At 43.8% G+C, this 27089-nt stretch overlaps 1 protein-coding gene across 1 annotated transcript in view; it reads left to right on the top strand.

Annotated features, from left to right (window-relative positions):
* PCCA (propionyl-CoA carboxylase alpha subunit) overlaps positions 1-27089 on the top strand; it is a 446742-nt gene that overhangs the window by 244906 nt on the left and 174747 nt on the right. Inside the window, exon 18 of the mRNA XM_019528487.1 lies at positions 14691-14793. Coding sequence (XP_019384032.1) covers positions 14691-14793 — 103 coding nt within the window. The remainder of the gene's footprint in view (positions 1-14690; positions 14794-27089) is intronic.

Genomic DNA, 27089 nt, shown 5'->3' with positions numbered 1-27089 from the left:
CCCCCTGGAGGTTTTGCTACATATGCCACATTAAAAAACTTTAAGGAGACACACGAGATATTGAGCTTTGTCTCCCCAAAGCAAGTATTTAACTTTTGTTTATTTGTAAAACATAAAATAATCTAAATAAGAGCTGATTTCAGTCTCAGGATTCTATGTTGTATATTAAAAACTTAAGATAATATTTTTTAATTATGAGAAATATCTTGACAGCTTTTCTATTAACCTGTGATGCCCACTTTAAATTAAATCTTTGACTAGAGTATCTGACAGTTGTGATAGCTATTCTTAAATCTGTCTGTTGCCCTGATCTAAATTAATTTTCATCAACAAAATTCTTGCTTTGTTAATTTCAGGTTATTTAAAAAGTGATCTTGTGCTAATCTAAAATTTGTCAGGCATTCTGAAACTGGGAAGTGTGTTTCTTCTTCTCTCTTCCTATTATAATTTGGAATCTAGACCAGAGATATCAAACATTGGGCTTATGTGTTGGATCCAGGCCACACAGCTGTTCTTTCTGGCCTGCTGGGCTGCTGGAGGGTCATCAGAAGTTGGGGAGCCTGGCCTGCTCTGAAATTTGGGGCCCTTTAGCCCTACCAGCTACAGCTGTCGGTGACAAACTTGGTTCACTGCCACTTCACCCAGAGCCCTGCCCCCACACCACCCACTGTGGCAGCTGGAGCCCTCCCACAGCTGCCAGAAGCCTGTCATACCTGCTGCTGCCTCTGAACCCCTAGCCACTTTCAAACCTGCCACTGCCAAGACTGCCACTGCACACTGTCGTGGGCTCAGTCTGGCTCATGAAGAGCCCCAGTCCACATCTGGCCTGGAGCCCCAGGTGAGTATGATGCCCTTGGTCTAGACCAGGGGTGGCCAACCTGTGGTTCCAAAGCCACATGCGGCTCTCCAGAAGTTAATATGCATCTCCTTGAATCTTTACATGAGCACATGGTGACCAGTTTATTTGGAGGCTGGTTACCGTGTGCTTGTGCAAAGATTCAAGGAGACGCATATTAAATTCTGAAGAGCTGCATGTAGCTTGAGAGCCACAGGTTGGCTACCCTTCAGTCTCATTAGCAGGGAACCTGGGATCCTCGTTTTCTGTTTTTCCGTGGAAAAACATCACAAAAAGTGATTTTCTCCTTAAAAGGAGAAAAACATGGGAAAATACAGGTTTCCCCTTACAGGCTGGCAGAGTTCCAGCCTGCAAGAGGTTGCTTGGGGGGGTGGGATGGAGGGGGTGCCATGTGCATGTGTGCACATGGCCAGCAATACAGTTAGGTAGTAGTGGAGAGCAGCTCCCTCAGCTGCCTGCAAGTAAGTCTATGGTGAAGTGACATGGGTGACACATGGGGGAGGCATAGGCGATGAGGGAGGGAGAGGGGAGGAGCAGATTGAGGCAGCCACAGAAAGGGAGGGAATAGGGCAGGGCTGGGCTTGGGAGAACTGCCCAGCCAACGTAAGAATATGCAGCTGTGAAGCCCAGCTTGAGGGAGTAGGAAGGAGGCATGGGTGACTCATCTGCTGACCGGTGGGGGAGCTGACTCTACCACAGCACGCATTTACAGGGAGAGGGGTATGTGGGGGACACATGTCATGGCAGAGGGAGCACCCACTGGCTGTGGCCACATGGCTTGGGGAAGCAGTCCTGGGGTGTGGTGCATGACCATGTGGCATAGCATGGGGAGCAGCCATGGTGGGAGGGGCATGCCATGTGGGCACATGGTCTCATGGGAGGGGTATGCCACATGGGCATGTGGGGGGTGCCCACAGGCTGTGCCTGCAGGGTGTGTGGGGAGCTGGCATGGGGATGCATGCACAGTGCTCGCCAGCTGCAGCACATGGCTGCGGGGTGGGGCACGCCCTCCATGCCCACTCCCTGTGTGGCACCCTGTGGCTGTGCCCTCCCCCACCCCCGCAGGGAGTGACTGCCAGTTATGGGTGCGGGGGACATGGCACACAGCCACAGGGTGCTGCACAAGGAGTGGTGTGGGGGGGTGTGCCATGGCCATGTGCTGCAGAGGCTCCTGTACCCCCCACCCCCCGTGCCGGCTCCCCATGCAGAAACCTGTGGCTGTGGTCATGCCCCCCCATGCCACACCCCCCCCCAATGCCCAGCATGTCCTGTGGCTGCAGCTGGCAGTCACTCCCAGTGGGGGGATTAGGGGATGGCTGCAGAGTTCCATGAGGGAAGCAGGCACGGGGGCCACACCCTGCCTTGCGGTCACGTGCTGCAGCCTGTGGGTGCTGCCTGCATGCCCCCATGCCAGCTCCCCACATGCCTGCACACCACAACCTCTCCCTACCACGCCCTGCGCTCCTCGTGGCCACAGCAAGCAGATGCTCCCTTTGCAGGGGGTGTGGCTTGCGGCTGCGTGGTGCTATATGGGGATCAGGTGTGGGGAGCGTGCTGCACCCCATGGCCCTGTGCTGCAGCCTTTGGGCACTGCCCACAGATGCTGTACTGGTTCCCTGTCATGCCCACCCACACGGGGGTGGGGAGTGCAGCGTACAGCCGCACGGTGGGGAATGGCACGCAGCCACAGGGTGCTGTGCGGGCAGTGGGCATGCCCCATTGTGCAGCCACATGCTGCAGCTGGAGGGTTCTGCCTGCGTAGCCCATGCCAGCTCCCTGCACAGCACCACCCCTGCACCATGTGCCATGCCTCAACATGGCCATGCCCCTTCATGGGGCCTTACACCACAGCCTCCCCTGTCCATTGCCTTCCCTTACCCCGGCATGGCAGAGCACACCCTGGCTACCTCCACCCATGTGTCTGTCAGTAAGTTTCCAAGTGGCGCATGCTCAGTTGGCTTGGAACCTTATGGACAGACAGACACAGTGGGAAGTGCTATGGCTTTTATTATATTAGAATTTAGAATTTATTTTATTGTAATGATTGAGGCACTGGTAGGCTTCCAAATTGCTTTAAAATTGTAAGTATATCAATAAAACATTGTGTTCAACTGATACCTCTATATACACTGGTTTCCCTCGCTTTATGTTGCACATGCGTTCCTGGAAAAGGGTACGTAACTCAAATTCACATAAAGGGAACACACTTGACAATGTAACCAATAGGGATATATTCTAAGACCTCAACTGCACTGACTCCCTGACCCATTTCTACTTTTTTTACAAGATGATTTTGGTACTCACCAACACCAGGCAGTACATACAAGCACAGGACACTATCATAATGGGGATGGTAACTACAGAAACACATCGCAGATGAGCGAGGAGTACAGATCCACACAGGAGACTATATTTTGGTGCATGTCACTCCCACAATACACTGCACAAAGCAGCTGACTGTTGGCTTCCACCACACCGATCGCGTAAGCATGAATTTACCTCGCATTTAATGAATTTTTGGTATAAAAAGGGTCATCTCATAAGAATATATTTGCACATACAGAGCCCACATAAGGCAAGGGAAGCCTGTAGTGGTGTTTCATTTTAATCATGGAAAAATGCAGATTTTGGGGGGTTTTATCAGAAAAGTTTGGGGTTTTATCAGAGAACTTGGGATTTTTAAACAGAGAAAACCAAGATCCCTGCTCATGAGGCTTTGGTGATGGCATGATGCTATTGGGAAGTACTTATGTGTCTCATAGCTTCTGAACTTTTTCAGTCTTTAATGCATTTAAAGATCTGGTGAGGGAAGGATTTTGGGGGTTCCTAAAATGGTTTTAAAGACAAAAAGACTTAAATGAATCCTGGGAATTGTTTTTAGCACCTAAAGGTGAGGAATACTGCAGTGCTGGATACTGTTTATGATGAGTGGGGAGGACAGGTGTGACTGACTGCAACAGAGCTTCTAATCCCTTTCCTAGCCATTAGGATCACTCTTCTCTCAATTTTGCTAGGTCATGCAGACTTCTTTTTCATGCTCCAGATGTTCTGGTTTTTTTGCTTTCGTCATCCTGATGTAGTTTAGAAGGTTATTTTTATAGAGGCTCTGGCTTCTATCTTTGTCAGTAGGCACTTGCAGGTGTAAAAAACAAACAAACCTGGCACTTAACTTTTAACTCAGCGTGTTCCCGTGCCGAGCCTCACATATGCTGAGAAGAGGCACTGCGTTATTTCTACCTGGCTCTGCATTGTCTGTAAAGATTGGGTGCTTTAGTTGGATTTTTTTGGCACTTTTATCTGATAGCTGATTGAATCTGCTTTGGCTATGAGTACCAAAAAGGCCAGCTGAAGCACCCGATCCTTATAGATGCTGCAGAGCTGCGTTGAAATCACAGGTGCTTCTTCTGGTGAAACTCAGTTGTTGTTGTTGTTTGTTTGTTTGCTTTTTAACATCTGCAAGCAGCTTCATGGGTGCTGAGCACCTGGGTTTTTTGTTTTTGATGGGTGCTTAAGCCTGGGAGCACCCATGGAGTCAGCACCTATGGTTTTTTTGCTCTTTCAGCAGCCTCCTAATGCTTCAGAGTGACAAGGTAGTCTTTTCTTTCCAGCACAGCATCAGTTTCAGCAGGTCCCTAGGACCTGCTTTGCTCCTCCCATCTGTAATCCAGCTAGCTCAGAACTCCTTGCACAGGGACGATATTGGTTCATGCTTCATTATCATAGGAGAAGAACACATCTTAGATGCACCTTTTGACATCAGATTGGAGCCCTTCACAAAATTAATGTTCCCCATAATGTAGCAGGCTTACCTTTCAGAGCTTGCATTGAGTCCCAGGCTTGAGATTCTGTTGTTCCAATTGGTGAAGCCCATCCACCAATGAGAAGGCAGCTAGAGAAATGAAGTCGCATGCCTTTCCTGAGGGGAGGGAGAGAGGAGCTCCCCGGGACCTGATTGAAGACTGCAAACTATCAGGTCTGGAAGACTTCAGGGGCGGAGCCCTGGAGAGTATAAAAGGAGCTGCATGCCCAGCATGAGAGAGATGCATCGGGGATGGAGAAGACAGAAGAGCAGGGCTTAGAAATACTGAGGAGAGCTGCTCAACAGGGCAAAGGAGTAGCCCAGGAAGAGCCCCTGAAGACTTCTATCTGCGGGGAGCTGCAGATGGCTCCAGTGGTTAGGCTCTCAATGCATAGCATGGTACGCAGCATCTGGACCCTGGGAGCTGTGTGAGGTGGCTTGGGTCTGCAACCTTTGGCATGTGGCCAGAGACGTGGCGTACAGGCTGGTTTACGGAGCAGGATCTTTGGAGCCGTTTGGGCGACTCAGGTCCGTCCCCAACCTCCACATGAGGCCAGGAGTTCGGTGCAGAGGCACTGCACGGAGGGTGAGAGACCTTGGGAGTCGCTTGAGGTCACTCGGGTTTACAGCTGTTGGCATGGGGCAGCAGCTCAGTGCAGACGATGCTGCACGGAAGGTCTGGGAGCAGACCAAGCCCTGTTGCTGCACAAGGCTTTCCAGGCCTCCAAACCCTAGCACAAGTTGAAGCTCCCACTGCACACAGTGGCCCTAAGCAGAGCTGGTAGCAGCAGAGTCAGGCAGCAGGAATGCCCAGCAGGGAATAGAGCTTGACCTAGAGAATGGGAGGCAACCCTCCAGGACTGTGGAGTAGTAAGTTATCCTGGAGAGAAGGTCCCCACAGGGTAGGGACCCCTAAGGTTGTGAAGGGGCACCACGTGGGCTGCTCCTGAGTGATAGCGGGGGAGGAGGAGAGGGGCTTAGGAGTCTTTGTGGTTTCCCTCTCCTTTCCTTTCCCCCCACTTCCTTAGTGGTACCTTGGGAGTGGGGCCCCTGCCCTGGGGGGCACCCAGGTAGACTAAGGATTGCTGGTTATAGTTGTAGACTGTGCCTTATAGTTTATGTAAATAAGTTGATGTAATAATTTGTATATTAATAGTTATAAGGTTGCCCGATCAATATCCTTTGTTCTGGGTTGTTCTGTCGTTCTTCTTTATTTTTTAAAAATAATTGGGTGCGTGTGTATACGTATATGTGTATGTGTGTGTGTGTGTCCGTCCTTACCCTTTAATGGTTTTGTTGTAATAATAAATTTGTATATAGTTAAGTAATTGATTGACTGGGCCTGACTCTGTAGGGGACAGAGGTATCAGCTGGGCTGTTATGTCCCTCCACAGCACACTGTCCTGCCAATAATTCCCTCGGTTGGAGAGGGAAGTACAAACCTGTGTACACCCGGGCTACAATAATGTCCTGCTTTGTAATGCAACCAAGTCAATGTCTAAATGGCCACAACCCCAAGTTCAAAAATTTTTTAAAAACAGATGTGAAGGTAACATAGATTCATAGATTCCTAGGGGCTGGAAGGGACCTCGCAGATCATCGGGTGCAGCCCTTCTGCTCACATATTAATCTGACATACTACATATTAATCTGAACTCAAATGATACTTTGTCCCTTACATCTCATTACTTTTATATTTCATTTTAATTTTTGTTCATGTAAACAAAAAGCATATGCCATGCAATTATTAGATACTAAACTGGGGTCGTGGCTTGGTTTTTTATTTAAACATTTTTCTAGGACAAGATGCAAATAAGATTGCTATGGGAAAATGACCTTTTATGTAATTTAATTTGACGTTGGTTATGTAAAGTAATTGCATGAACCTTTTTGACTCAGCTTGGGGGATGCTGGGATAATATTGGTTTAAGCAGTCATAACATGAAGGAAATTAGAGAGAAATACTTCTTCTCTGTCTTCCTCCCAAAGCAGAATCTGCCTTTTAATTGTAATAGATATATACAGTTTAGTTTTAAATAACCTAAGCAAAAGAACTTCTGTCACTTTTGTTATGTAAAAATAAAAAGACTTTGTTTTGTTGTTCTTTCTGTTGTTTTGCTATTCTGTGTCAGCAGCCTGGATAGTCAGTACAATGACCCCATAAATGCAAAAGCACAAGAAAAATCTTTAAAGTTTTGCTAGGAGAAAGTGGAAGAAAGGTGTTATTGTCATCATGATTTCATAGAAAAAAGGGCTTATCAGAATTTATTTATTTACTTTACAAGATTACAGGTTTGTTTGATATTGGCAGGCAGACTATCCCTATAATTCTTGTGCTCAGCCTTTTTCCCTAGCAGGGTAGATGCACCATGCCAAATCTGTCCATGGGCTGGATCTGGCTGGTGATCCTCATCTGGCACCTGTGACAGGTGCAGTGGGCACCATCTGGCTGTACAGAGGCAGATGTGGGGCAGCCTATGCCTTGGCTGCACGGGGAGAAAAGCAGCATGGCCCAGCCCAAACCCATCCCTGCAGGGGAAGAGGACATGGCTTGGCCCCATGAGGTGGGGGGGAAGGGCATAGTTTGCCCCTTATCCAGATGTGTGGCCAGGCGGCATAGCTCAGCCTTGCAGGAGGAAGGGAGCACAGCTTGGCTGCAACCATCTGTGTGAGGCTTGGGGGTTTGGTAATTTGGCCAAGGCAAAGGTGGTCATAATAATGTCCACTGTTCCCCTGCTGCCAAATTTTCTGATCCATGAGGAGCCCCCTGGGCCAGATACGATAGCTCTGTGGGCCTCATTTGACCTGTGGGCAGGCAGTTGAGCATCTCTGGCCTATTGGATAAGATGGTCTATCTATGTTGATATAGTATATTTGGATTTCTCCAAGACATTTTAGCTGGTAACACATTACATTTTGATTACAACACTTTCTTTATATGGAATTAATAGGGCAGAAAATAGGTGGATTAAAAACTGACTCAGAGGCATCTTGCTGACAGGTGGTTGGTAAAGGGTGATGACTAGAAAATGATATTTAGAGGTTTGCTTTTGGGAATTGGTTTGTAGATAAAATATATATGCGTTAGCACAATAGTCCAGGGTGGCAGCCAGGGTTAATTGATTTCTAAAGGCTTGGTCACACAGTCACACAGTTCTCACAGCCTAAGGCAGACAGGGTGTCTAACACAGGAAGGCCAACAGATATACACGTAGCTTGGGAAACTGTGGGCATATTCCAAACTGTTCAATAACGAGATAAGGTGGCCCCACCCCACAAGGCCCAAGAGTTGGGGCCTGGGAGTTCTGGTTCTGGGGCAGCAGACCAAATTAGGAGAAGACCCAGAAAGCCCAAATTAGGATGTGTACATGTAATGGGGGGCTTGTGAAACAAAGGAATATGCCAACAGGAGAGAATGTGGACAGCATGACGACCACAGACAGTCCAATCAGCAATAGCCATGGATGACAAGTCATCAGGAGGGAAAAAGAATACAAAAGCAGAAACTTTAGCGCAACAAAGGGTCTCTGAGAAGGGTCCCCAAGAGAGGAACCCGAGGCCACATGGACAGAGGGGTCGCTGAGAGGGGAACCGGAGGCACCATGGACAGAGGGCATACCACCACCCTGTCTCATCCACCCTATGGGGCGGGAGGAAAGGGGGAGCGGCGGCTCAGCCTCCAACCTCCAGGCTGCTGACATCTGACATCTTAAGAGTGAAGCTCACGTCCTGGCCAGATGGATCTTGACTCTGATGACAGACCTAGGATTAGTAGCTGTAGAATTATTTGTATTATTCTTTTCTGTTATTACTGTGTATCAATAAATTTGCCTATTATTGAATGTAAAGGTTGTAGTTAATCTGGGGGTTTGGGTCTACCCCGTAACAAGGTATCTGGCTCATAAATCCAGTGCCAAGAAAGGGGAGATATGAAGAAAGAAGCTATATCTAGCCTTTGGGGTCATTTCTTGCTCCAGCATTTTTCAGTCATTTTATCAACCATCTAGAATCCTAGGCCAGGAATAGGCAAGCCCCGGCCTGAGTGCCAGAGTGTGGCACACAGAAGCATTTTGCTTGGCATACATACCTCAGGGCAGATGGTGGTGAAGGACTTGGGATTGTGCTGCCACAACAAGGATCAGGCCCTTTGTGGCTCCTCAGCTGTTTGCCCCTGACACACTAACATCTTACAAGTTGAGGTTGCAGGTGTTTTTGGCAGTGTGCCTGCAAACATTACTGACCCCTGCTCTAGGTGATGATGATATTAAAAATTCTGGGTAGTAAAGTTAATGATACAAACATTTATTGGATAGTAACGCTGTTGAGGCACATTACTGTTACAGTGATCTAAATCACTGGTTAAATGATCGAAGTTCAGGCAATGCATTGCAATGTGGCCAAATGCAAGTAGGACAGCTGAAAACAAAGAAAGCAGGCCATGCTTATAGAAGAAGAGGCTCTGTGGAAAAGTATGGACCTCTAAAATGACTGGACCAGGTGATTATCAGGGATCCTGGTTTTCTCTGATTAAAAAAAAAATTCCCAATTTCTGGGCTAAAAAAGTAACCCAAAATCCACATCCACATTCATGTGAATCCACATTTTTCCATGATTAAAGTGAAACGTCACTACTATATACAGTAAAATCCCCGTTACGGGATCGACCACCACCACTCATCGCCCTGTGCCTTAGCTGCTCTGCGTGCAGCCACCGCAAACCCTCCCCCCGCACTGCCACTTCACCACATGTGCTGAATAATAGATTTTACTCTCTGTGTGTGTGTGTGTGTGTGTGTGTGTGTGTGTGTGTGTGTGTGTGTGTGTGTGTGTGTGTACACACTATAGATATAGATATAGTAATGGCATTTCATTTTAATCACAGAAAAATGTGGATTTAAATGAAATGCCACTACTAACTATCTGTCTTGATAGATAGATAGATAGTGGTGTTATATATAGTAGTGACATTTCATTTTAATCATGGAAATATGTGGATTTTGGGTTACTTTTTTTAACCCCAAAATTGGGGATTTTTTGATCAGAGAAAACCGGGATCCCTGCTGATTATAAATAATCATCTTACCATGGCTTATCAGTGAAGGGTTATAACAAGTTTATGTGATCCTCAGATGTGAAAGAAAGGGAATATGAAGTGAAAAAAAAATGGATATGATCCTTGCTTCTATACATATGGTTGATGAGACCAGATTTAGAATATGTCCATACCTAAAGAAGATGTAGCTATCTTGGGGGGAGTTCTGAGTAGACTCATAAAAATAATTCAGAGGCTGAAAAACTCATCTTCTGATGAGAAGCATAAGGAGTTCAGTCTGTTCATCTTGCTGAAGAGAGGGTGGAGGTGACTTAATTACTAGCTTAGATACTTGCACATGAAGAGATATCTGATAATGGGGATGAGGGGGAAGACAGTTATGCAGACAAGTTGAAGTTAAATAACTCAACCTTGAAATAAGATGCAGTGTCCTAGTAGAAAGGGTATGTGAAATCTGGAATAGCTTCTTAAGGAAAATGGTGGACTCACTATTGCCTGGAGTCTTTAAAATGAGATCAAATTTCTTTCTAAAAGACATACTTTAATCCAGGTTCATATGCAGGATATGTGACTGGCTGATCATAATGGTCTCTTCAAGCCTTGTAGTCTTTGAACCAAGCCCTTGCCAGGCTTGTCCCTGAGGCCAGACACCGGCTTGGGGAACACCTTAGCAAAGTGGGGTCAGGGGAGTGAGGATTAAAATCTGGGTAGGCATGGGACCCCAGTCAGGGTCTGCCCAGCTTTCCCCCCTGCTCTTGCTTGGGTGGCTTGGGGCCTGGCCAAAGCCAGCTGGCATAGCCCTGCTATCCATCCTGTGCTGGGGCTGCAGGGCTGAGCTGAGCTGGCCTGTGGGTGCTGCTGAAGGCAGAGACATAGGGGCAGCCCAGGCTGGGACCACAGGAGCTGCATGGCCAGATTGCTCCCAGCTCCCGATGCCTGAGCCAGGTAGGGCTGTCATGGAGCCCCAGAAAGCTGGGAAGGGCTCTGCTGGGCCAGCCTGTTCCCGACTTCAACCTGCACTCCCTTCTGTATCCTGAATCCCTGGCAAGTGGTCAGGCTGGGCCAATGTTTCTCTGTGTTCCCGTGAGCCACTTTGGGCCACATGGGTGCAGTTGGCCTGGCTCCTGCCTGACCCAGCTGCATAGTGGAAACTGCCATCCCAGCCACTCCAGCTGTGTGCAGCCTCAAGCAGCACGTAGGAATACAGTGCAGCACTACGGTAGCAGCGCCTGTACCCCTACCAGGCCCTGCCCTGGCTCAGCAGGGCCTGGATAACCCACAGATCCTGTCCCTTTTCCCTCTGTGCCCCTTTCCCTGCCAGTGGGGAGAACCTTACCTGAGCTTCAACTGTCTGGTCTGTGAATGGTGCAGGGTCGTAGCTGCACACGGACAACCTACAACCTACAACAACTTCAAATTTCTTGGTTTTTCAGTAGTTAACATCTCAAGCTTTGGCATTTGTATAAAGCGTTTTTTCTTATGTAATAAAATAATCACTGACCATTGCTAGTAAGCAGCCTACAATAGATTTTCATAAGTGTATACCTCCAAAGCTGCACTAAGGGCATTCTCAGTAAGCTGGCACATTTGTAGTAGCTATATACAGACAGCTAGCTTTGGTAAATTGTTAATAGTTTCCTTCCATTATCTTTCAGATTTACCCATTCACAGTGGGCACCACAGCCATCCCTGGGTTATAGTTTATTGAAATTGTCACAGCCAATGCAAACAGTTACAAACAAGGGAAGTTAGAACACACCCTCCCCAACTATCACCCTGTTCCCCCCTTGGGTTTTTTTATAATGAAAAGGTGTACGTAACTCTTGTTCTCTTGTTAACCTGTTTCAAGTTGCTGACTTTTGTTCACTGTTTGGAGTTTGATTTTTATTGAAGATTGAAGGAGAAAATAGTTTTTGCAGTGCAGAGAAGTGCGAAAGCAGTTATTGATTTCACTTGTGATGAAGGTCGTGCAATAAAACCTCCAAATTGGGATCTTTATAGTTTTCCTTGTCCTTGTATGAGTTGATGCTGTTTATATTTGTGGGAGCATGTAGACATACATAGACTTGGTCACACCAACATGTTATAGGCTTTTTTTTAGTGGGGGAGGGAGGGGTGTGTGACAGAGTTTAATGTACGTTTTCCTGTATGTAAGGGACTTTTCTTGTTATTGGTGGAGGCATGGAAACAAATATTTAAATGTGCATACTATCTAATTTAAAGAAACCTGATAATAGAATGTATACTGTTGGGTTGTAGATATCTGACAGCTCACTTAATCTGAAGCCTAAGAGCCAAACTAGTTCGCTCATGAAGCTGCTTAGAGTCTCATATGCATACCCAATATACATAGAAGTTCTGAACTGCTGATTTTCATTTTGCCATCAGTTTTTCCATTGTTGGCAAGAGAAAGATCAAGATTATTTTCTGAGTCAGCCTTTCAGAAGTTGCATCGTGTGTGTATTTGATAAATTTCCATTTTAAGGCAGATGAAGCAATAATAAACATTGAGCAAAGGAAGTTAGAGTAATCTGTTAGCAGAATATGTTAATAATGACTAAATTAAAATAAATTGATATAGATCTTTTGGCTTTTGTGAATCTTTGTTATTTTTAAATTTACATTATTTTACTTGTGACAGCTACCCCATTGTACCATGTAAGGGCACTCATCATTACCCTACTATAATGCCGTTGCTGCTCTGTGGCTTCCAGGTGATACCATTCACTTTTTTTCTTTTTGCAGAATATGCCAATTGTAATCATTACAAAACTTCAAGGATGCTCTCCTTGAAATGGGTCTTATGCAGAGGTCATCCGTATTTTGAAATTCTGGTGCTGTACTATTTATAATAAGCTTTGATGCTTTTGAGAACTTCTGTTAAAGATTTCCCCATGGATAACACTAAATCAACTTACAGATAGTAGCAGTGGTGGACACTGGCATTCAGCAATAGTGATCACAGGTGAAACGTGAATAAAAGTTTGAGAGTTCTTTGACCAAGTACACCAATCATTTTGTGGTCCCATGATGTTATTTGCTGTCCTTCTGTACAGCTCTCCAGTAACCCCTCTAGCTGATGACTGCTAAGATAGGCACCAATGTAGAGCCTCTGTTTACATGCTTCTCCTTGATGGAGTGCAGTAGGGTTGCTTGCTATTCTAGGATACTAGGGTCTACTCGCTAGTCCATTTATTAGGCACCTAGATTTAGACACCAAAGGACGATCCTATTCTGTTCTGCTCAAGTCCATGAAAAGACGTTAACACAAAAGTTGGGTGGGTTCTTGTCCACCTGGCTCCTTTGTGTGACTTAGTCTTAAGGTTGAATAGCACATTACAAAAATATATGGGATAACTCCTCCCTCTTCCCCTCCCACTCCTCTTCCCCCTGACCTCCCCAGGCCTATAGCAGAGTGGAAAGGGATTGCACTTAGATGCTTAAATGGAATAGGATTTGGCCTTAAATGCTGACATTGAACTCATCTTGCAAATCTTTAGTCACATGAGAAATTGTCAGTGCTAGAAATGTACATACCAAAGTAATTGATACCATTTCACAGGAGGGTTTGAAGGATTAAGCTCTTTATTTTGGCTTATTTCATATTACTGCAAAGTCTCTTTGTTTACTGGTCCTTATGTAAGTAGGATGTAATCCAAATGAAATGATGTAATGTTCTTTTTTATTTAATTGGAGTTGATAGTAATCTTCAGAGATTCAGAATGCATTTACTGATGAGGAATTTAGTGGGGACCATTTTTATTGTAATTAAAACAAGGCGTTTATTTTGACCTAGCACTATATATTGTCATTCCTGTCTGCTACCTCTACTAGTTATCTTTTTTCTTTCTAACCTTCCAACTAAAGCTTTTACTTCTTCATTATTTCCTATCAACTACTACTTTCTAGTCTCTGCCTCCCAAACACTTTTCTTGCCCTGTATTCCTACCTTCTGAGCAGTATAATGTCTGTGCTAAAAATTCTCTTACCTGTTGTTTTCACTGTTGTCTCTGCTATGAAACCCCCAAACTCTGCTACCCCATATATTTTAACTTCTTGTTGCTGCTTTTAAAAGAAAGCATAATTCTTCATTTTCTTACTGTAATCACTCTTGCCTCATTTCAGATCATCTTCCCCTTTTTGACATTTCAGCCTTATACACCCATTCACCAGATTCTTTCATGAATGTCTTTGTCTTCTTTCCTGCTTTCTGCTGAGCTGTTTCTGAAGTCATTTATAGAGCCTGTATCTCTCCTATTTTAAGCTCCACTTGAAAACTCATTTTTGCCACACTACCTGTGAGGAAGCTAGTTGACTTCTATTTTTTGGACCAAGACCTTGACTTCTCTATTTATGTTGTACCTCTTCTGCCTACTTTAATTTGTCTTTCTGCCTTTATGTTGTAAGACATGCTTTGGGGAGTGGAGTTCATACCACTACTTTGTTTAGAAAATGTTCAGCATAGCTTGGATATGAGTAACAAATTAATATGGCCTGACAGACACTCCTGGTAATTGGGCTGACAGTTCTCAGTCTTTTCGGCAAGATAGACTGGTGTATTTATCACTCACAGAGTGGAGAAAATGTAGTCTTGAGAAGGTAAAGTATTGAAAAGAATGCAGCATATTTTGAGTAAGTTCTAATGTACAGATGGATTCTTTACCAGCATGAGCCACAATATGTCAACCAGTGACATTTTATTAATGAAAACAAGATGCTGTGGCATCATTTTTTTTTCTTTCACTTGTCAGATTGTTTTAACAGAGATACCAGTGTTAACACTAGGGCTGATCTGTATGAAAACATACTATTTAAACCCTGAAACTGTGAGCGTCTGCCATGCTGTTTTTTAATTTAGGATAAAAAATATTTAGAATATGACTATAGAGCTTTATAGTTTGTTTTGCATATGTGTTTTGTGTGGAGGGAATAAATTGGCTCATGGCGTTTAACCATTTTTAAAACCTGTTTTTTAAAACTAGGACACAAATTGACAGATCTTGAAAAAAGGGAACTACTAGCAACAGCAGCATCTTTGTATGTGGCTGAACAACAGAGATCACAGCAATTTTTAGGGACTCCAAGGTAAGTTCATTTTGAGGAGTTCAAATATGAAGTTGTTAATGACGTCTTTCCATGCACAAGAGGGGCACTGGTGAGAAACTGCATGGGTTTTTAATATAGTCTGTTTTTTCTAAATTCAAATGAGCTTTAGCTTGCATTCCCTTATCCATATAAGTCATATATGATTATTTTTGTCCTACATATTAACAAACTAATAGGCACAAAAACATGTTACAAGCCAGAATTGTAATTAATGCACATCAGGAGTTTCATTAATGCAGAATGTTGCTACATTAGTAACTAACCACAAATTGAGCATCACAAATTTCCCATGTGCCTGTTTGAAGCTATCTCAGCACTTTGGGATAATATGAACATTCAGTTGCAAAATAGATCTTTAGAAAAATTGTAGATTCATGAGTAATTTATTACGTTAATGAAGGGACTTAATAGTTTGGAGTCCAATTCTGTAAATGTTTGTAAAATCAGCACCTTAATTTTTAAGTGTGGAGTCTAGTGCTAGGATGCAGTAGGAATTTGGTTGCTTTCCCATTCTTTCAGATAGCAGCTGTTGGTAACATACTTTAACATTGGCCATGCACTTGAGCATAACTAGTGCCAAAAGACTAATTCATTTCTTTGGCTTTCTGGTAGACAGTGAGTTTTATTTCTATGCTGCTCTTAGCTTTTATTGGTGTTTGGCCTGAGATTTTAAACTGCAGCCCTGCTCAGTAAATCGCAGCTCCTTGGTGGCTTCTGTTCAGTCTTATATAGTATGACACTGATATAATTTAATTAATTATAAAACCTGTGTTAGGGAAGTTAACATTAGTAAGAGTTTTATGCAATTCATGAAAACTTCAACTGAATTCTTTCTTTTCTTTAGCATAGTTGCTCTTCTGTGTTGTGTTTTGTTTTGATAAGTATCCTAGATAGTAACTTTTTTGTTCTAAGCCAGAATGCAGGGTAGACATTATTATTCAAATTCCGTAACAGTGGTTTGACAGAATATTCTGTTACCGTTTTTACAGTGGTCAGGAATAAATCAGATGGTGGTTTCTAGAAGTCTTTATTTTTATTTGTATTCACAATGATAACTAGTACCATATGTTTTTTTCAAAAAAGAAAAAAAGAAAAAGAAGACAGTAAGGCTTTGCAATATATGGTGCACACAGAGCAAAATCACAACTTGTCTTTTGCACCCAGGGAAGAGTAAAGTGATATAAAGCACCCCTTTATTCCCTCAGTGAATTGCACATATTATAGCCCCCTCAAAATCACTGCTCCCAAACCGTTAGGGATGGATGAAAAGCGTGAATGAGGAAGATAGAGCAGAACTTTGTACTGACCAGCACAGACAGCTAAATGATCAGTTGCTGATATAGCCAGGTAACAGATTATTTCACTCGTTAAACAAGAAGGGGAATTATGAGACACATCATGGCTCTCAATGTCTGATTTTGTTCTCTGACCTGATTTTGGATCAATGCAGCTGTGATGTCTTTTTAGAAGGCCAGATTAACATCTGACATCCTTAAAACCATAGCTTGATAGGTGGAGATGATGAATTGCCAGTGTGAGGAGAGGTGAGGCTTCTTTTCTTGGTAGGGCTGTGGACCGTGTCTACACCATGTTGGACTGTGTTAAGGAATGCTGCCAGGAAAACATGGCTGGCTTGCTCACTTCTGTGCACAATTCATGCTGAACAGATGTTACCTTCTATTGCTGCTAAAGTAGCCATGGGTGTGAACCAGGAAGTGGCTGTGTCATATTTCAGCAAGGATGGGTAGTACTCCCTTGCATTATTGCACATGGTGTAGACATGACTAGGGTTTGGTGCTTTCAGCTTAGTCTTCAAGTATTGGTGCTTTCTGCCTGTGTCCAGCAAACACAGAGTCAGAACCAACTCCTTGGAGGTTCTCTCTATAGTTTTCACAAAGTGGTAGTTTAGAAGCTAGTATTTATGTTCTGTTGAACAGTTCCCATGTCAAATGTCCGTGTGTGTTTTGAAGCTTATCCCCTTGGTAACAATAGTAAGACTGCCTGCTGAGAACAGGCAGGAACCAAATGAATAAAAGAGTTTGCTGATATGTATCTACTAAATTAAAAATAAATAAATAAATAAATACAACTGCCAGTGACTTTTCAGTCATGAAGCCCTTTCAGAAAATGTCTGTGGGGGAAATACTGACTACACTTACTCTTTTTAATGCTTGTGCCGTATTATTCTGTTGATTTGTTGATTTCTAAATAGATCTGAAGTCTAGTCAACTTCAGTAGACTATATGTTGAAGCTCCTAGCCTGACATTGTTAGATATTTCTTGCCTCACTGTTTTTGTCAGTAACCACAATACTTTGCTCTGTAATTTATCTCTAACAACTTTATTTACAAACCATGTTTTTACTGTTTTCACTTCAAATCTGCTGTAAAATGTGTCCATATTGGTTTAACTGATTTGTTTTTTCTGAGGTAGAAAAAAAGATTTTGTGATCACAAAAAGGAAAACACTAGACCAGTTCTTATGTGCATAAAGGAACTGCTAAAAATAACTTCAGTGTTTGCTTTACCCATCTTAGACAATGAAGCCAGGAAGAGCTCTGTGGGGTTACTTTGGCATAGCCTCCTGCGTTAGGTGGTGTGGGATGTTGAACTATCTTGGGGCGCGCTGGGATGTACAAATGCTGCAGCCTATTAAGTGGTACACCATAATATTCTTTCTTGTTTATACAATCTCTGTTGCCTTTGAAAGTGCTCAGTATCCCACATGAATAATTAGGGAGTAGAGCTGTGGGGACAGAGAGTGCACATTGCTTCTTTTGGGAGAACCATTGCAAACTGCTGGGCACTTGGAAATAAGGGGAAGAGTAGAGTAGGGACCCATGGTATCTGCAACGAAGAACAACATTGTCTTTTTCATGGCTTTGGACAAGGAAAGTAGTTCATTTAGGGAGAAATGGACATCTGGCCTAGGTACAGACAGTACACTTAATGTGCTTTAAAGCTGTAACAGAACAAATATTCACAGCACTTAAAGCACCTTAAAAATGGTGGATCCCACTCTAAGTTAACCCTTGATGCATGTAGTATTAGACTAAAGAGCTGTAGATTAGAGCGCTTTTTTGAACATCTGCAGCGCATCCATCATGCTTCAATGTAGGTCATATTCTGTCACCATCCCAGAGGCCCCTTGCTGGGCAGCTTGCTAGCCTCAGCAGTTGCTTGTCTCTGTCTCCTCCCTGTGAAGCCAGGCAGGGTGATAGGGAAATGGCCTCTCTGCTATGCGGATCCCCTCCCCCACCCAAGTTTGTGGGTCTTGGTGACAGCTCTGCCAGGTCCACACAGCAGGAGGGTGCCCTCGACTCTCCTCCTCAGCCTCTTGATACCTGCAGCCAGGAGCTGCAGCATGGGGCTGCCTGGCTCAGCTTTTCATCGTGCTGGGAACTGGGGGCAGAGGGGAAGAAACTGCCCAGCCCCCACTGAGACTGTAGCCAGCAAGTTGTGTGGGGGCCCTTGTGGTGGAGAGGCTCTCTTTTCCCCATAAGCAGCACTAGAAAATATTATTTGGGGGGGCTGGGCAGTGTGGAGTGCACCCGCCTCACCCCGCTCCTCCCCCTCAGGGCTGTTCTGGTGCTGGTGCTGTGTGCATGGCGGCGGAGGAGCATGTGGTGGGGGTGCACTGTGGCAGCAGTGGCACTGGAGCCACTGTAATCAGCCCAGTTTGGGGTGGCTAAGCCCTGTTAGACCTGGCCGTAAACATTTGCTTCTGCCTCTGCCAGCCTTTTGAATGAAAACCTAGATTCTGCAGTCAAGCCCAAATCCCATGCTTGATTGTATGTATCACTAACTACAGGGTGCTGGCCAGCATCCACTGTGCTGTCCAGTGAGTTATTGTACTGTTAAGATCAAACCTGCAGTTTACTGAGCAGTTCTCAAATGGGCTGTATGCTTGCTAGGGGTTCTTTGAGCAGTCTCTGGGTTGACGGACTGAACACCCCAGTACACACCTTCATTATGTTAAAAAGAATAGCTCCTGTAAATGAGATTGTAATGTAGGTAAGTTTCCTCTAGCTGTATGAACACAGTAATGGATTCCCATAACCAGTCCCTTTGGATCAACATACCAGCCACTAATAAGAATGACTCATCAATTCTTATAGCAGTAGATGTACAGGTATTTGTATTTTCTGCAGTATGTGTTTTCTGTATTTTCCTTATTTTAGACCTTTGATTGAATTTTCTTTAGCTTGCTTTCTTGGGAAACTGAAACAGTTTAGAGTTGTTAAAAGCTAATTAACTAATGACGTATTTGGCACTGTGAAGGTCAGCCAGTTTTGTGACTATTTCACTGTGATATTCAGATAATAGGAGCACATATTTTGTATAGGAAACAGTTATGAAGGATTAATGATTGTTTCATTGTTCAGCTTTCACTTATTTTACATAGAACTTTCCTTGCATATATAGAACTTTGCAGTAAGGTAGTTTATTGTGAAAGTGGTGCCACCCACAGCTGCTAAACTGATTTACAGCATCTAGTAAAATCCTGAGGTCTCCTAGACAGAATTTGATCTTATTTCAAGTGAAAACATATTTTGGCTGAAGTGAATCCAGCTTATTTTATGCCTTTTTGATGTTACTGAGCCTCTGAGACCAAAACTGATGTTGTATAGTGGAATCTTCGCGTTTTGGCTTCAGTCTTGTTTTCATTAGTGGCTTGGGAGGGGAATAGGAGAGTGACTCTCCAGGTGTGGCTACATCATGCTATCTCCTGGGTCTACTAATGTAATGTTTATACTTCTAAACCCAATTGCCTGCAGCACTTCCTATGTGTTGCTTGTGTTGGCCACTAAGCATATTTTCCTAATTTTTGTATGGGTTTTACCCTTTCATCATTTATGACTTGGAAAAAAAAGTGAGGCTACATGCCCATATTACCTGATACTGCATGTTAAAAGAATAGTAATGTATTTAAAATATTTTTACATGGTTGGCAAACAACCTAAATGTTTTCCTTGGCCACCTGGTTACAGCAGAAGACTTGAGATGGGAAGATCTGGGTTATATTCCTAGCTCTTCCTTGTACTATCTGGAGCCAGTCAAGTCACCAAATTATGCTTAATTTTACCCATCTGTAAAATGCGCTTAAGACTCCAAGCTGCTAGGGCTATTGTGAAGATTCATGTGTGTTGAGTGTCTTCCGACAGTCTTGACAGAAGGCACCGTAGGAGTGTAAACTATTGTTAAAAGTAAAAGAACATTTTCATATAACTAAGTATAGTGTTAGTTTTATTATGTATTAGAAATAATTGTCTCTAAATGAATGAAGCTTTCTGTTATTGAATACAACATTCAGACAATAAAAACATCCATTCTTATCTGTAGAACTTGATTTAACTGTTGGTCAAATGCCTACCAATCAGTTGACCAAGTTCCTGGAAAAATTGACTAATATTGTCTTTAGTGAATGCTGACCCGTCCAAAGCCAGGGTTCTGGACTCAGAGTGCAATTGATGAACTGGGAGCACTGTGGTAGTTGTACATTTTGTTTTTATTTTGTAGATGTATCTAGATTTTTTATTTATGACTTTGGATGTAAATGCTAAATGAAACGCTGGTAAAAGTTGTCAGCTATGCCAGTCGGTAAGCTGAGGAAGTAGGAAGTTGCATATATGAGGCATATGTAATTTAGAGCAAGCATATAACTGTCCAGAAGTTGGTGGAAGGAAGCAACTTTTAGATATGCTTGCTATCACCCAGTATACCCACTGTGCTGGTGAGTCTTGGAGGGAGTGCGTAACCCCAGTTGTCTGTCAGTCAAGGATTCCCTTACACTAGGAGACTGCTTAGCTGCCCTGCTAAAGAAGCCTCCTGACCTGTAAGTCCCACTTGGCTGCGTCCACATGAGCAGGGACATTTGTTTTCCTAGGAACAAGAAGCAGCAGCTGCTAGTTGCTAATGTGCACCTTGTACTGCTGCTAGAGGTCCCCGGGAAACACCTGAGCCATGCGTCCTCTGGCATGGCAGGTTATCTCAGTTTGGGTAAGGAAGGCTGGGACTAGTACTGGGCTGGCCCCAGCAGCCTTACCTGGGATCCTGGGGGCCTTCTGGGGCTGCAGCAGTAGTGATCCTGCTGCTTAGAGCCTGGCTGGCAGCTGGAGTGTGGCTCTGGCTGGCCTGGATCTCGTTTTGGGCACTGTGCACTGCCCCTGTGTGCACCGCTCTGCCTTTTTTTGTGTGGATTTTTTTGACCCCAGGATGTTCTGGGGTCAACCTCCCCCTTCCCCCATGCTATTGCCTTGCAGTGCAGAGAACAGCTGAATGTGCGGTATATAGTGCCACAGACATGTCCATGCTTAGCTGGACACGGCCCTCGAGCTCAACAAAGAGACCAAATAGGACCTAACCTTTAACACGTTACTTTTGAAAAAACACAATATGTTGACAGAAAAAATAGATTTCAGGTTACTAGACTACTCTAAACTAGTTACTTAACATGGATAGAGGCTTCTCATTTGCAACACATCCTCACTTATAAGTAAACTGTATCAATTATGTAACACCATTTTCCCCTTGAACTACAGGAGTAACTTGAGCAGTTATTGTAAGCACAGATAAATGTTTATACTGTACATTAATCTACAGATACCCCCCTAGTGTAATATAAAGGTAAAACACTTTATTTTCATTTGCTAAGGATGATTGAATACAACTCACTTGTGGCTTTCCTTTGTTCCGCCTCTTTCGAGTTATGCAGTCATCCTTAACGTATGAAAATAAGACTGTCTCATTCTCAGTGTTCTGATCTCCTTGTCAACAACTCATGCATTCCATTCATGATGTATTATGATGCTACCAAAACCTCTATGTATTTACATAATCCTTGCAGCTTCAGACCATTATTCCATTATTTCTTTTTTTTCCCTTGTGGACTACTGAGCTAGTAAGATATTTTTCTCCCACTCTCTCTGTAATATACTTGGAGATACTTATCACAGCTTTCCTCTTTTGTCTCTTTGGACAATATTTGTCGAGTTGTTTTTGACTTCTAATAATTGCTTCTCAAGCTTCTTGTCCTTTTTCTTCCTCTTTCTTAACCAAAGCTAAACCAATAGACTTATGTAATCGTTTTGTCATCTTAATATGTGGTGATATGTTGTCCTTCTCCATGTTTGCTGTTCAGTTAGTTATTAAAGAAAGATTGTGTGTATGTGTACATATGGACATGTGGTTAGATACAAATCTACTATTTTTATAAGTGTTGAAACCTAACTACAGTTCAGTCAAAATAGAAGTAAAACATCTTAAAGTGGGTATCATGGCATAGCTTTTTATGAAAAGTAAACACTGTGAGACAGCTTCTTGATGGGAGATTGAGCTGGTAGGAGGAATGGTATTGTACAATGCAAGGGAAGGAAAGTACCTCCATAGTTTATATGAAGGCATATTCCCAAAGCATGATGGTGCATGACAGTGATGGCCAAAGTTTTTGACAGGCATGCTGCAAGTTAAGTCTTACCTCTCCTTGGCCACGTCCAGACTAGTGCGGCTGTGCAGTATGTGGCGTCGCAGACACCGTGTCGAACATTCAGCTGTTCTCTGTGCTGCAAGAAAGCAGCATGAGGGTAGGGGTTGGGGTTGACCCTTGGATATCAAAAAAACCTGCTCAAAAAAAGGTGGAGCGGGGTACATAGGAGCAGCATGTGTTGCTTGAAACTGGAGCCTGGCTGGTTGGAGCCATGCTTTGGCTGCTGGCCAGGCTTTGAGGCAGGATCACTGGTGCTGCTGCAGCCCTAGGAGACCCCCAGGACCTCAGGTAAGGCTGCTGGGGCACAGGTGTTCCCTGGGGACAACTAATGGCGGCACAAGGTGTCCCACTGCCAGTTGTCCCCAAGGAACCAAAGTCCATGATCGTATGGATGTGGCCTTGGAGTGTTGCTCTGTTCCTTGCCCCCCCAGAGGCATAGCTGATAGCTTGTGCCCCGGGATGGCAGTAGGGGAGCAGGAGTCTCCAGATGTGCAGAGCACAGCTGCAGTCAGGGTGCTGCTGAGAAAAGAGTTGTCACCATCAAAAGCCTGGTTAACCCTTTCTTGAGCTGCAGCCATTGCAGCTTTATATGGTGAGTAAGGATCCTAAGCAGCTGCAGGGCTGGTGAACTCTGAGAATCATAGAAAACTAGGGTTGAAGGGGATCTCAGGAGGTCATCTAGTCTAGCCCCATGCTCAAAGCAGGACCATCCCAGGATACATCATTCCAGCCAAGACTTTGTCTAGCTGGGTCTTAAAAATCTCCAAGGATGGAGATTCCACAGCCTCTCTTGGGTAACCTGTTCCAGTGTTTTACTGCCCTCCTAGTGAGAATTTTTCCTAATACCTAACCTAAACTTCCCTTGCTGCAAATCTTAATCTGGCTCTTGGCAGTGACACCTCCTCTTGCAGAAGCTTCCTGTCACCTTTCCACTCTCTGCAGCTGGAGGCTTGAACCTCCCTGCCTCCATTCCTCTGAGTGCCTGGGCTCAAATGTTCCACACAGTGGCTGCCTGCAGCACATGGGCTGCAGGCTGGCTACCTGTTTGTTTGCTTTGCATCTCTTGGGCTACAAATTACAAAGAAAACTAAAAACATTTTTGCAAGCATTTTAAAGAGGTGTTGAAAGAAACTGCTCGGTACTAGTCATGTGCGGGGGTGTTTGGCCTGTGAGTCTCAAGGCCAGGGCATTCCATGTGCCTTATCAGCTGTGATAGCTTTATTATTTTGTGACCACAGCTGTAACAGGTTTCTTTATCCTGTGAGAGCCTCAGCTGAGGTACCTTTTGAGGCTGCACCTAAAGATACTTTCAATTTGCCACGTGCCCAGCAACAGCTTCAGGGCTCCATGGAACAAGAAGTAGTGTCCTGCCCTTTTGACAGGGTGCCTTTAGAGCTATATACTCTGTACCAGCTGGTGCCTCCATGGCCAGGGATGGGTCATGCACTGGCATGGCTTCATGAGGTGGCATCTTCAGAGCCCATGACATTAATAGGGGGCTTGCACCCTTGGGCAATTGTATGCCAGAGGCTGTCTGAGAGGTTACTGGGGTCTCCCAGAGCACTCTGCTCCCCCTTCACTTTGCAGCCGCTACAGTGGTAACTCTCTTAATGAGGTCACCCCCAGTTGCACTTTGAGGCCAGCTGGGTGGCACCCTCAGGGTGTGGGTGATTCCATGGGCTGCGCTAAAGGAATGAGGTGTCCCCAAAGGCTGGCTTGGGAGCAGTGCCACCCCATGGCATCATAATGCCATGACAGAATTTTCATTCTGGGCTCTCTAGACTCAGAACTTGCTACAGGCGTGCAGGTGTCAGGCTGGAGTGGGCCTGGGCAAAGGTATAACTAACAAGTTTTGTGTCCTGATCAGAAGCCCTCTGCATTCTGCATTGTGTGCACAGAGCTGATGAGTGCTTGAAGAGAGGAGAGATGCAAAGAGGGTTATCAGTTTTACCTGTACTAAGGAGGCAAAGACCCAAGTTTCTGTGTCCTGCACTGAGTAGCTAGATGGTGGGAACTATTCTCTCCCTACACCCATGCACTGGGGCTGTTTTCACCCTCCTTCCCTCTGTCTGGGCTGTGTGGACTGTTCTCCCTCCCCTCTCCCTCCAGTGGGGCACTGGGGCCGGTTTTCCCCATCTCTACTCCCTGGCTGGGTGCTGTTCCTCCCCCTCCTCCCTACAGGGCTGTTCTCTTCCTTCCTCTGGCTGGGCACAGGATTCTTCTCCCTTCTTCCCCTCGCATACCAGCCCAGTGCTGCAGGGCTGTTTCTGCCCAGCCCCACCAGCTAGGCTGACTTTGGCATGGAGCAGCTGAGCAGAGCACAGGGGGCAGTATTGCTTCTGCTGGTCTCCCAGCTAGGGCAGGGCAGACCTGGTGAGCTGCAGTGAGTCCCTTCAACCTCAGACCCTGGCTTGACCCTCCCCTCTTCACTTGCAGCCCTGCCCCCAGCACCCATGTGCTACACCCAGTGGCTGCAAATGCTATTTGTAGGACATATTGGCCACCATATTGTAGCACATATTTTAGCACATATACCCCATTTTGGCCACCCCTGGTCTATGACATTTTTACTGTAGTATCATTGGTTGCTGGCCCACCTTAATCCTGTGCTTGTCCTACTACTTTGGCTCTTCCACCAGTCACAGCCCAGATCTCTCACAGTCCAGATCTTCTCTCTCATACCCTTTTCTTTTCTTTCCACAGTACCTGTAGCTCCTTTAGTTTCTCTTGTCCTTTATCTGTTTCTGTCTGTGAGGTCAACAATCATTTCTGCTAACCCAATTCAACACTTCCTTAAATAGCTTCCTGCAATATAAAGTGTGTGAGCAAAATAAATATAAAGACATGGAAAAGCAAGATCTGTGCTAATCATCATCCTGATCATTTTACATATAGGTTTTGTCCAATTCTGTTTTGGTTCTTTAGTGCTCACAACTGCAAATACTTTTGCTTAACTTTATTCATGTAAGAAATCTTATTGATCTCTCTGCTGGTTAATCACATCCATGAAGATAAGCACAAACATAAGAATTCTTATGATCACGCCTTAAATTGTAAGCTGTTTGGGGCATAGACTGTGTGCTTACATCATGCCTCACATATTTTATATTACAGTATATTACAGTAACACTAGAAATATTAGTAACAAGACAAAATGCTATGAAAATGGGAAAGAGAAAGTGTTCTGTGAAATGCACTCTGTGGAATTCTGTGTACTTCTACACGTGTGTGTGCTGATATTTTTCCATTTGTTTACCATACTTATTTCATCTGTGGTTCACAAAAATTGTAGTTAGGTGTAAAACATTGACTAAGAGAATAGATCGCATATTTATACATTTATTACTGAGCATTTCAGTTTTTTAAGCATTTCACTTGCCTTTGAGTCTGCTGCAGGAGTGGGATGGGACACAGAATAGCCTCATTATTGTAGGAGTATTTCTCTGTTCCCTGCAATGATTCCAAAAGCTCTTGCACACTTCATCAGTATTATTGTAATTCTTTGGCTGCAGGACATTTGGCAGCTGTTGCACCCCACTGGCAAATCCTATTCATACTTCTCTTCCATTCACCATTGCCATTGGAGAATTGATTTCTCTCTCCTCTGCTCTAACCTTTCCCAATTCATTTTGGATTGTTCAATGTGAAACATTTTAATTTCATATCATACAGCCATTCAGCTCACAATCCTTTTTAACCTGTCACCAGGGTAACAGCATAGCATGCTTTCTTTAGGCAATCAAGTTTTTATTTCACATGCTTAATGTTGCATTAAATGTTTGCATTTTGTTTAACCCCCTTAAATACTTTGAACTGCAGATATATTTTGTAGGGTAATGAAGTCTCTGATTTCAGTGTCAAATCTTCATAAAAAATTGCCTTATTTAAAATACAGTGTCAGAAGATGAATCCAGTAATGAGATGGTTATTAGTAAAATCCCAAATGGTTGAATAGGACAAGCATCTGAAGAATAAGAACACAAATTTTCCACTGGAAAATGCTTTCAGATGCTTATATTGTAATCGCTAGACCTGCACATTAGAATTACATTTACCTGTAAGTGCTCCTAATTATATTAATGCATAAGAAATATGAACATTGCAATAACATCACTCTATGGTTTGAAAAATGACTGGCTATACCTGTCAGCTTGAAAGTTATGTACCTGGTATTGTGTATAAAATTATACTCTGAATTGCAGGTGATTTCAGTAAAGGAAAATTAGAGTTAAATATGATGATGGAGCTGTCTAAAGAAACATAGAATAAAAACCTTGATACTCTCTCCAGAACATCACAACACTACAAATGTATATTGCCTCTGTGGTTTTCATGGGTAATACAACATGTGAATAAAAGGAATTGAATAGCAAAATATATACATCTAAAGAATAAATAAATACATAAAATATCTCATAAATCATTGAAAAGTATACTAAAACAAAAATCATGTTATGATCATATATTAAAAGGCTTTTGTTTACTTACATGTGACCCTATCACTGAAATCCAGTTTGTTTAGCTTATATGAATAAAGCCAGTAGTTCCCTCCCTACTCCCAGCCCACTTTCCCCTCCCTTGTCTGGTATATTAACAACTTTTTATTTCAGCTATAATCAGTACTTTCCAAGTGACCACAATATTGTAGTCTGCTGCTTTGATAATTTTGAACTTTAGAATTACTGTTGAAAGCCATTTTGTTTGTCAGATTCTGTTCTCACTTGCATGTAATTATAGAGCAACTCCACGTGATTTAAATTCCTTTATTATGAATTTACATCCGCTAAAAT

This window comes from Crocodylus porosus, unplaced genomic scaffold, assembly GCF_001723895.1.
Source record: "Crocodylus porosus isolate Cpor-Errol unplaced genomic scaffold, CroPor_comp1, whole genome shotgun sequence".
In the NCBI taxonomy this organism is placed as follows: domain Eukaryota; kingdom Metazoa; phylum Chordata; order Crocodylia; family Crocodylidae; genus Crocodylus; species Crocodylus porosus.
The sequence above is the reverse complement of the archived record's forward strand: the minus strand, read 5'-3'. Positions and strand labels throughout refer to the sequence as shown.